At 43.5% G+C, this 12,145-nt stretch overlaps 1 protein-coding gene across 1 annotated transcript in view; it reads left to right on the top strand.

The window, feature by feature from the left end:
• Positions 1-11,321, top strand: part of Ston2 (stonin 2) — a 116,281-nt gene extending 104,960 nt beyond the window's left edge. Inside the window, 4 exon segments of the mRNA XM_048362855.1 lie at positions 319-1,791; positions 1,794-2,156; positions 7,307-7,509; positions 10,166-11,321. Coding sequence (XP_048218812.1) covers positions 319-1,791; positions 1,794-2,156; positions 7,307-7,509; positions 10,166-10,249 — 2,123 coding nt within the window. The 3' untranslated portion in view covers positions 10,250-11,321.
• The last annotated feature ends 824 nt before the right edge of the window (positions 11,322-12,145 follow it).

Below are 12,145 nucleotides of genomic sequence, written 5' to 3'. Positions count from 1 at the left end.
GTTTTTTTACCTGGGAAGTTATTTTCAGTGTTTAAAAATTAATGATACATACTTCAGAACTAAGTACAGAAAACATCTATTCAAGACCTTCGTCTTTCCAGTTAGTGCTTCTGTTTTGATAGCCTTGAAAATGCACAATGCATTTCATGTCATGGCCCCTCTGGTGTGCTCATTACAAAATTATGAGATCTGCGTCCACACCATGCATTCAAAATAGGTAATAAGTTTTGGCATTAACAGGGTTCTAGATAAAATTCTAACAGCCCATTAGTTTCTCATGACTCTAGATGTCCTCAATGGTTCTCTTTTTCCTTTTAGACAATTCTTCCTCCCTCCAGGAAGATGAAGAGGTAGAGATGGAAACCGTTAGCTGGCAGGCCAGCAGTCCAGCCATGAACGGGCACCCTGCCCCTCCAGTGACTGCTGCTCGATTCCCCAGCTGGGTCACTTTTGATGACAATGAAGTCCACTGCACGTTGCCTCCCGTCACCTCCCCTCTGAAGGCAAGTACACCACCACCTACTGCACCTGTGATGTCAGATGTACCTTACAGCTCAACTGGGTCATTTAAGAGGGACCGTCCCAAGAGCACTTTGATGAACTTCTCCAAAGTTCAGAAGCTGGACATTTCCTCCTTGAACCGCCCACCTTCCATAACTGAGGCTCCACCATGGAGAGCAACCAATCCCTTCCTGAATGAGACGCTACAGGATGTTCAGCCCTCCCCTATCAACCCATTCAGTGCTTTCTTTGAGGAACAGGAGCGGCGCTCTCAAAACAGTTCCATTTCCAGTACCACTGGCAAAAGCCAAAGAGATTCTCTCATTGTCATCTACCAGGATGCCATCAGCTTTGATGATTCTAGCAAGACTCAGTCCCACTCTGATGCTGTGGAAAAACTCAAACAACTCCACATCGATGACCCTGATCACTTGGGCAGCACAAAACTACCTGATGATGATCCAGTAGCCTGGGTCCAGCTGGATGCTCACCTACCTGGGTCAGCTGTGTCCCAGCCCAGGGATGGGTGGCCAATGATGCTGCGGATCCCTGAGAAGAAAAACATCATGTCCTCCAGGCACTGGGGACCCATCTACATCAAACTGACCGACAGTGGTTACTTGCAGCTGTATTATGAACAGGGCCTGGAAAAGCCATTCCGTGAGTTCAAACTGGAGATCTGCCACGATGTTTCAGAACCCCGGCTTCAGAACTATGACGAGAATGGGAGGATCCACAGCTTGCGGATCGATCGTGTCACCTACAAGGAGAAGAAGAAATACCAGCCTAAACCCGCTGTGACCCACACTGCAGAACGGGAACAAGTGATTAAGCTGGGCACCACCAATTACGATGACTTCCTGAGCTTCATCCGCGCAGTTCAGGATCGTCTCATGGATCTGCCAGTCTTGTCAATGGACTTGAGCACAGTTGGCTTGAACTACCTTGAAGAAGAGATTACAGTGGACGTGAAAGATGAATTTACCGGTATTGTGAGCAAAGGAGAAAACCAGATCCTCCAGCACCATGTCTTGACGCGGATCCATATCCTGAGTTTCCTCTCTGGGTTGGCAGAGTGTCGCTTGGGCCTCAATGATATACTCATCAAAGGCAATGAGATCGTTTCACGACAGGACATCATGCCCACCACCACCACCAAGTGGATTAAGCTCCATGAGTGCCGTTTCCATGGGTGTGTGGACGAGGATGTCTTCAACAGCTCTCGTGTTATTCTTTTCAACCCTTTGGATGCATGCCGGTTCGAGCTAATGCGGTTCAGGACGGTGTTTGCTGAAAAACTTTGCCCTTCACCCTCCGGACAGCAGCAAGCATCAACGGGGCAGAGGTGGAGGTGCAGAGCTGGCTGAGGATGTCAACTGGCTTCTCCTCGAACCGCGACCCTCTCACTCAGGTTCCCTGTGAGAATGTAATGGTTCGTTACCCAGTGCCTAGTGAGTGGGTGAAAAACTTCCGGAGGGAAAGTGTCCTGGGGGAAAAATCTTTGAAAGCCAAAGTGAACCGGGGAGCAAGTTTTGGCTCATCTAGTGTCTCTGGCTCTGAGCCTGTTATGAGAGTAACTCTGGGAACTGCCAAATATGAACATGCCTTCAACTCCATTGTGTGGAGGATAAACCGACTGCCCGACAAAAACTCAGGTGGGTCGTTTCTTCCCTGGAGAACAGTCAGGTGGTTGCTGAGGAGCTGGGATTCACTTTCCACATCTTATCTCTGTAGGAAGTGTTCGTTCTCATAGTGTGGCAGGGAAGGTGATGGAGGGGGAAGGAGGTAGAAAAGTACAAGTATTTGTTTACATGAAGTATTCATTGTAGTCCCCCAATTCACTTCATCTTTTCATTCCCTTATCATGCACTGTCCATAAAGAGAAGTATTATTCTGCTCAGCCTGAGCTGCAAGCAGCTTCCCAGGGCAGCTTCTCAATTTGTGTTCCATTGGGGCTCATTGAAGCATTAGCTACAGTGCTGGAAGCAATCCTGGAAGACTTGTGGGTTCCAAAGAGATATGCCCTCGCTGAAGGAGAATGACCAGCTTAGGCACAGTCTTCTATACATGTGAGAGTTCTGAGTCCAGTTGCCCAAACTCAGAGCTTGGCTCAGGGACTCGGAGATGGGAAAGAGACTAAAGACCAGGCAGAAGATGGAGATCTAAAAGTTCCATCGTTCTACCAGACAAAAAGCAAAGGAAGGAATGTTTGAGGGAAACAATTGCCCTCCTCTAGCCAACTGCCCTGCTATCATAGCCCTGGGGGCTGCTGCTGGGCCTGTGTGAGCCCATGACCCATTACTGTCTTCCTGGGTCCGGTAAAAGTCAAGAAAAGGACAAACCAAGGCAACAGGCAAAGCTGCTCTAATCACTTCATGTCTTCAAGTATGTCTAATCCAGTGGCAGGCCACAAGCCCATGATCCTCGGAATTGCAAACCACTTCTCCTGTTGTTTATAATAAATTGTGCCCATGTCTTAAAAAAAAGCAGATTTGGGCTGGGAATATGGCCTAGTGGCAAGAGTGCTTGCCTCCTACACATGAAGCTCTCAGTTCAATTCCCCAGCACCACATATATGGAAAACGGCCAGAAGGGGCGCTGTGGCTCAGGTGGCAGAGTGCTAGCCTTGAGCGGGAAGAAGCCAGGGACAGTGCTCAGGCCCTGAGTCCAAGGCCCAGGACTGGCAAAAAAAAAAAAAAAAAAAGCAGATTCGCTAATCAGGTGGAGAAAATAAGGTTGGGGGGAGGGAGGAATCCTGATTGAAATATGGAGCCATGCCTTTTTCCACTGTCACCATTAAATCCTTAGCATGTGTTCAGTGTTCCTCTGCTGCTCTGATTGTGAAGAGGCTGCGTTACGGTATCCCAGTATCCGCGATGGGTGTGATGTGATAGCAGCAGGCAGTACAGTCTGCTCAATGCCCCAGGCTGTCCCAGGAGTGGGCACACACCAAGCACTCTGTGGCAGACACTGGGTGTAGCAGGGCAAACTGAAGAGACAATTGGACCTCTGTGTCTGCTTCTATTTCCAAACTGACAGAATTTTAAAAAACAAAGTCTTCCTCTCTGTGCTTGCTTACTCATTGCCCCTGAAATCCTCTCTGTAGTCTCTTGGTGATTGCACTGTGATTTCTGTCTCAATCATAGACCCCATCCTGCTTGACAGAGGAAAAGAGAACCCCTAATTCTCTTTTAGCCTACACGCCTTTGTGAGGACAGAGCCATGAAACTGCTGTGTTTTCAAGCTGAAAAGGGCCCCTGAGGAACTACTCATTCTAACCTCTTCATGCTACAAATGAAAATGAAGACTCAGAAAGCAGCATTACTCTTCTAAAGTCACACAGCCACACCCAATACAGCTCTTCTCCGTAGGGAAGACTGGTAGACACACACTTGAAATAATTTCTAATGGCCAGGCATGGTGGTACACGTCTGTAATCCCAGCTCCACAGGCAGTGTGGGCCACCAAGTCAGCATCCCTGGTTCTGCTGATATCCTAAGCCCACATCCACCTTGGGCCTCGCCCAGTATCCACTACCACCAGACTAAATAGCTTCCATGGAATTCAGCATGCTGCACCAGTAGGGCTCAGCCCACTTGAGCTTCCCAGCCGAGCAGTTTTTCAAGGACCTTTGCCACCCAAATCTTAAAAGTGCTTGTTAATCATGCAAGATTCTAGACAAATTTGTTATTCCCACATGAAAAAAATACGATATTCTGTCCTGAATAGCAATTTCCAACCAAAAAAGCTATGTTAGACCATAGGAAGATGAAAACAAGCCAAATAGGATGAGATTAACCTTTTCTTGAAAGAAACTATTTTTTGTGTTTTTGCTGTTTTCTTTTTTTTTTTTTTGTACTACTGTGGATTGAACTTGGACTCACACTTACTAGGCAGGCACTCTACTATTTGAGCTCCATCACAGCAAGTAGGGGCTTGCTTTTTTGTATGGGACAACTTTCAACCATGATTCTCTTTCCTCTGCTTCCTGGGATAGCTGGCATTACCATTTGCCTGGCTCCAACATCTGGCTGTTAATGTTAAATTCAATCTAGAAAGATTACATGATATGTGAGCTTTTTGTTAATGATCATAAATTAAGTAGTATCAGCTTTCAGAATTGACTACCATAAGTATTCAACCAGCCTTGAACAACTGATAGCCATATAGTAAACAATGCTTTCTGAGTTTGCTGTGAACAAGCTTTGGTGGAAAGAAAAAAGAGAGTCACTTTTGTAAAAAGAAATCACTTCTGAATATTCCTACAATGTGCAAAGAAAGGAAATTAAATGAAAACATTTGTTCAAGTAACTGTTAAGATATAGATATGTATATGTGTGTGTATGTGTGAGAGAGAGAGAGACAGAGACAGAGAGAGAGAGATCTAATTCTGTAGCAATACATTGGAAAAATTTAGAACCTAGTTTGGAGTCAGATCTGAAATTTATTCCCACCTCTACTAGTTACTGGTGATGTGACCTCAAGCAATTGATTTAACCCTCTTAGAGAAACCTAATTTTTCTCATCTCTAAAATAGGGTTATTTGTAGCTAGCTCATTCATAATGAAATTAGATAATCCTGTTATGTATTTAACACAGTATCTGGCCTGTAATTAATGTCCAATAAATTATAGCGATGTAATTTTATTCGTACTCAAAAAGTAAAGATATATCAAATGGATTCATTTTTACTTCTTTGTATCTTAAATTTCTTTTTTTAAATCAGTACAAACATTTCAATTTTTGAATGTCTTAATCTTTAGAAATAACAGTTGAATTATGTTAGATTTATGAATCAGAGCAAAACAAATACTTCACTCGGTAATGTTTTCCTTAGAGAGCGGGTGTGTGTCTTCTTACTCTCTGTGATTAAAATGTCTCGCCCAAACCAATAAAGAAAATTGGACTTGTTTGCTTAGGGGAAATGCATAACTAAAGGGCTGTGTCAGTTACACAGTGAAGCTAAACACATTTCATTGTGTTATCCGTAGCCAATTCCTACAGCCTACTCCTCTGTCCCATTCAAGCCTAGACTTAGGGTTCGAGGCCCATAAGGTTATGACTCAGACACGGTGGTTAAAAGTAGTCTACAGGTAATGTGGTTGAGAACAGACTACTGGATTCAGTTCTTAGTCTGCTACTTCCTAGCTGTGACCTTGGGCAACTCACTTTGCCTCCAAAAGCCTCATCTGTACAGTGAGGATCACATTAAGACCGCAACAGATAGATCATTAGGAAGACCCAGTGAGAGAATCTGTTTGAAGCATTTAGTGGCACCAAGCACATGGTGCTTAACAAATGTTTCTTGCTATGTCTGGTGAGTGAAAATGATGCTTCCATGGTTCTAATCATAGCACTAAGCTCTTTCCTCAAAAATCTGATAATATTCTCAAATGAAAATAAAATGCTAAATTTTCTATCCAAGTTCAGTAGAACCGTGCATGGATTTACAGAATTAAAAGATCATCAGGGGACTTCACCTGGCATTGAGCTGCTGTTGTTGCTACTGTGTGTGCTCACACCAGTACTTGGGCAAGAACCCAGGGTAGAGCCACTGTCCCTTAGCTTTTGCATTCACTCGCAGCTAATAATGCTCTACCACTTGAGCCATAGTTTCATTTCTAGGTGCTTTTTGATGATTAATTGGAGATAAGAGTTTCATGGACTTACCTGTCCCAGGCTGACTTCAAACTACAATTCTCAGATCTTAGCCTTGTAAGTAGATACTGGCATGAGCCACTGGCTCCCAGCTGAGCCCACTTTTTCTTTCATTTTTATTTTTTGTGCTGCTACTGGAACTTGAATTCAGACCTGGGTACTGTCCCTTATTTTTTCACTGAAGCCTAGGGGCTGAGAATGTGGCTTAGCGGTAGAGTGCTTGCCTAGTATGCATGTAGCCCTGGGTTCAATTCCTCAGCAACATATACACAGAAAAAGCTGGAAGTGGTGCTGTGGCTCAAGTGGTAGAGTGCTAGACTTGTGCAAGAAAAGCTCAGGGACAGTGCCCAGGCCCTTAGTTCAAGCCCTAGGACTGGCAAAAGTTCTGAGCGCACACAAGTATCCTGTTCAATGTGCCATGTATTTCCTAATATGTGTGTATGTCTCATAAGGACTGTCGCATTGTGTATCATCTCTGCACAAAAACATACCAAAAGCTATTTATTTATTGCCAGTCCTGGGCCTTGGACTCAGAGCCTGAGCACTGTCCTTGGCTTCTTTTTGCTCAAGGCTAGCACTCTGCCACTTGAGCCACAGCACCACTTCTGGCCGTTTTCTATATATGTGATGCTGGGGAGTTGAACCCAGGGCTTCATGTATACGAGGCAAGCACTCTTGCCACTAGGCCGTATTCCCAGCCCCAAAAGCTTTTTAAAATATACGGAATGCTATTAAGAAAGTTCAATTTGTCTTTCAAAGGAGAGAAATATTTTGCTGCAGATGGCTGTCTCTGAGGTTTTATTAAATGCTGAGTGCTGATTCTGTTTCTTCTATTCTGCAGCCCCTTGCTTAGTATTTGTGCTGTGTCCTCACATCTCTCTGACCTGAGCAGGCAGAACAGCCCCTGGGTCTCAGGCTGTAGATTTTATTGCTAGGATACCAGGCTGCAATAATGAGATGGTGTTATACCAACAGAGTATGAGTTTTACTGAAGCAAGTCCTCCCTCAGATTTGGGCCTTCTGACAGACTGCAGGTGTCAGACCTGCAGGCCTCCTTTGTTATTGAGATGGATTTTTTGGCCTTAAAAAAAAAAAAACAACAACAGCATCCTGAAAAAAATAGACCTCTGAATTCTTTCTTTCACAGCATCTGGACACCCACACTGTTTCTTTTGCCACCTGGAACTTGGCTCTGACAGGGAAGTGCCTTCCAAGTTTGCCAGTCATGTGAATGTGGAGTTCAGCATGCCCACAACTTCTGCCTCCAAAGCTGCTGTTCGATCTATCTCCGTGGAAGACAAGACTGATGTCCGGAAGTGGGTCAACTATTCTGCACACTACAGTTACAAGGTAGCCTTCAGGGGCTCTCTCTGGTTTCCAAGTCCATTTGTTGACCCATCCCCCTCTCTGCCCTCATTCCTTTTTTTTTTTTTTTCTCTCTTTTTCTTTTTTTTTTGGCCAGTCCTGGGCCTTGGACTCAGGGCCTGAGCACTGTCCCTGGCTTCTTCCCGCTCAAGGCTAGCACTCTGCCACCTGAGCCACAGCGCCGCTTCTGGCCGTTTTCTGTATATGTGGTGCTGGGGAATCGAACCTAGGGCCTCGTGTATCCGAGGCAGGCACTCTTGCCACTAGGCTATATCCCCAGCCCCAGCCCCCCCTCATTCCTTTTAAGCAGTGCTTTTACCTAGGCTAAGCACATTTGTTCTTACCCAGGGTAAGAAACACCTGTTGACTACTATAGAGGAAGTTCATATACATAGCTGTGCATGTGTCTGGTTTTAATGCATTTCTGTCTTGTGAGAAAGGTTGAAAAAAAATAAAGGAACTAATTACAGAGGAGAGATAATACATCTGTCATTGTCAATGACAACAAAAAGGACAGTGAGGTAAAGCGATTATTCAATTGTAATACAATCTATGTTGCAAAGTGAAGGGAGAATATTGGGACAGTGCTGACTCAAAGCACATATATCACCCACAGAGTTAATGATTATAGATCTGAACATGGTCAGGACACACATAACCTCCGTCCTGGGCCACAGCAATCAGTATAAAGACTCAAAATCCAAGCAAACTTCTGCAGTAATAATAATATAGGATTAGGAACATTTAAGTAGTCATCAAAGCTGGAGTTCAGGGGAGTTGGGAGAAAGCATTTATTTTGTTTTGTTTTGGTATGAGACAGTCTCTTGCTATGTAGTTTTCCTTTGCTATATATAGAAAATTGTAATAGCTTAAAGTATTAGAGGTTTGATAGCCTAAGTGTCAGATCTTTTAGAGAGGGTTATTGTTTTGTTTTGTTTTGTTTTGTTTTTGGCCAGTCCTGGGGCTTGGACTCAGGGCCTGAGCACTGTCCCTGGCTTCTTTTTGCTCAAGGCTGGAACTCTGCCACTTGAGCCACAGCGCCACTTCTGGCCATTTTCTGTATATGTGGTGCTGGGGAATTGAACCCGGGGCCTCATGTATACGAGGCAAGCACTCTTGCCACTAGGCCATATCCCCAGCCCCTTGTTTTGTTTTTTTGCCAGTCCTGGGGCTTGAACTCAGGGCCTGAGCACTGTCCCTGGCTTCTTTTTGCTCAAGGCTAGCACTCTGCCCCTTGAGCCACAGTGCCACTTCTGGCTTTTTCTATATATGTGGTGCTGAGGAATCAATCCTAGGGCTTCATGTATATGAGGCGAGCACTTTACCACTAGGCCATATTCACAGCCCAGGAGGGTTATTTAAGAAGTATTTTGCAAGGTGATTCAATAATTTCCTATTCAAAATGATACCTTTAGATGTATATAACAATTTATTGTTCCTCTAAATGTTTCCTTAGTCGTGTGGTCTGAAACAATTAACTACCAAAAAAGAACAAATTCTCCACCTTGTGGCCAGAAAAATAATAGCACTTCCCTCAAACATGACCCTGTTCAGTCAGCACAAATATTCAAGCAAGTCCTGAAGAGCAACCATGATTATGAGATTCCTGAGCTCAAAGAATTCCCTTATCAAAGGCTTCAGTTTGAAGGTGTGGTACTTTCAAGGTCAGATTGGTTTGGCTTTTTGTAATAGCACAAATACTGGAGTAAGCTCCAGTATTTGTCAATTTGAAGGCCGTTAAAAAGTATTTGTAGGGGGTTTAAAATCACATACACAGGAATTTATTCACTGGATAAAACTTTTTCAGTTGCTTGCTCCAAATCTACACTGTTGGATATAGTAGTGAATGAGGTCTCACCTGTCCTGTGAAGCCAGTGGGATAATAGAGCCAGGTACATTTCCAACGGTACTAGGTACACTGCAAATGTTCACCAGGAAGCACATGGTCTACTTACATCAATGACAAATGTGACCTTTGAGCAACTGTGCAAGGCAGAGAATACAAACATTAGGAATAAGTAATTCCAGACCATGCAAAGGGCATGTACAAAGAAAGAGTTATGACAGCTAGTGTTGGTGGCTTATGTCTGTAATCCTAGCTACTCAAAGAGCTGAGGACTGAGGTTCAAAGGCATCCTGGGCAGGAGAGTCTGTGAGACTGTTATGTCCACTTAATCACCATAAATCCAAAAGTAGAGCTGTGCCCCAAATGGTAGAGTGCCATCCTTGAGTGAAAAAAAAAAAGCTAAGGAGGGGCTGGATTTGTGGTGGTAGAGTGCTTGCCTCGTATACATGAAGCCCTGGGTTCGATTCCTCACCTCCACATATATAGAAAAAGCCAAAAGTGGCGCTGTGGCTCAAGTGGTAGAGTGCTAGCCTTGAGCAAAAAGAAGCCAGGGGCAGTGCTTAGGCCCTGAATTCAAGCCCCCGTATGGCAGAGAATGTAGAGGAAAGGAGGGAAAGAGAGAGCGGGGAGAGGAGGAAAGGAGAGAGGAAAAAGGGAGAACTCAGGGCCAGTAATTCCAAAGTGTTAAAGCCCAAACATTAGCAAAATTACAAGGAATCTTAACCTTCTGTGGTTCTCTGAATGTTTTTGTTCTTCCGTTTGTTTGCATGACATTTTTTTTCCAACTTTGGGCAGGTGGAAATAGAACAAAAAAAGAGTTTGAAGCCAGACTGTGATGAAGATGAAATGGCCAATCCCAAGGAATGTGGGGTACAGTGACAAAGACTTACGTCAAGGAATCCTAACCCAAGGGTCATGACAGGATGCCTTCCTGAGTAGTTGAAGCTGAAGTCAACACTTGCTGTGGCCACTCCACGTGGGAGCAGTCAGTGAGATCTTCCTGTTCACAGTTACCTGGATTTCAACAGGAGTCCCTGAGGTGGTTGCTTTGGAGAGTCTTGTTGACTCTGATCATGCCTGAAGCACGTGGTGCACCTGACTTTTGAAGCTTATTATGTAATTAGGCTTCTTTGTCTGTTTCTGCTTGTATCACAGCACTGGTATGTGGTTTGTGAAGAAAGAGTTTGGAAAAGAACCTCCGACGTCTGTGTTGGCACTGTTTCTTTTTGATAATCATTTATCCCTCAAGAGTGTCTGGAGAAAAGTGGTTCTGCAAAATTAACCCCGAAACCATCTTTGTCACTCTTTATATAAAAAGCTCCCAAAAGGTTCAATGCAAATTTCCTCTTTGGGTCTAGTAGACCAAATGTAGATGTCTTCTACCATTCAATGTTAACACTATGCAAGAGGAGTTTTCCAGGTGTTCTCTCCTTGCTCTAGAGTGTTTAAACTCAAAGGGTTTTGTTGTTGTTGTCATCATTGTGTTTTGTTGTTTGCTATTTTCAGTCACAGGATTTGCTATCCTGTGTTACAATAGATAATGGGAAAATCAGTGACTGAACCTACATTCTACAAATAGATTGGATTGGATTCATATTTTTTTTGAGAGGAAAACAAAATTGAATTTGCCTTTCCTCTGTGGAAAAGAGTCCTTAAATGTTAAGATTATATTCAGTTCAGAAGACAGCCTCAGCGTCAGTGAATTCTCAAATTCACGCTGAAAAATACCTACCACTTCTGCTTCCTGAGACATATGAGGACTCATTTATATGAATACATGTCCTTGGCATTTATCAGGGGCATTTGGGAGTCCTTTTTATACCTCACAGCCATTAAATTGTTGCATGTCTCTTTAACTCAAACTTTACAAGAAGTTCAAGCCGAATAGACTTTTGAATGAACGTTCCCCCCAGTTTCAGCATTTGATCATCACAGTATTGTAATACATCCAAAAGGCAGGAAACTATAGAGTAGGCATGGAGGAAAGCCATTACGTCCCAGTCCGGGGTCTACAAGTTGAGGCACTTGATCTTCTTTTCCTTCGTCTGTACCTGCCTACGTCGATGTCGCATTTGTATCTTGGTGTTTTCTCTCATGAAGAAAGCATACTTTATCAGATTTATAGTTAATACAGGAATTAACAGTATTTCCAGTTTGGGCTGACCAACTGAAGATTAATTTAATCAATGAATGTCCATTGAATTCTAACTGTGTTCTGACAATAGGTTACAGAAATCATAATGTTTTAAAGTTTCTTAGTACTGAACCTACAAGGATGTGATTGAACAGATGTTAGTGAGAAACCCTACAGTCTGAGTTTTTATATTAATGCAATCCTCAAAAGTACAATGTTGACTATATGAGTGTACGTGTGCGCGCGCGCGCGCGTGTGTGTGTGTGTATGTGTGTGTGAAGGGTATTGGGAAGATCTGGTTTTCCAGCCATTCTTATAGAAATATTTTCTTAGAGAAGTGGAGGTTGGATTTTGAATTGTGAGTTCATTATTACTCTTCACAAAGCTAGTGCTTTCAACCGTAATCTGTGTTACTAGATGTTTAGAGGATTTTATATGATGTATTGGCACTCTAAAAAGAGAGTTGGGCTCAACTATAGATGCTTTATTGTAAGAGATATTAATAGTGGTTTATGTCCACAGGTAGATGAGAATCATTAAGCCTCTGACTGCATAAAGAACTGGGAAACAGTTCTTGTAAATAAAAAGAAGGTCTACCTGGGAGTGGAGAGAATGTGGAAATGATAAAATTCCTTCCTCAG

This window comes from Perognathus longimembris, chromosome 14 (assembly GCF_023159225.1).
Source record: "Perognathus longimembris pacificus isolate PPM17 chromosome 14, ASM2315922v1, whole genome shotgun sequence".
Taxonomy (NCBI): Eukaryota; Metazoa; Chordata; class Mammalia; order Rodentia; family Heteromyidae; genus Perognathus; species Perognathus longimembris.
The sequence above is the reverse complement of the archived record's forward strand: the minus strand, read 5'-3'. Positions and strand labels throughout refer to the sequence as shown.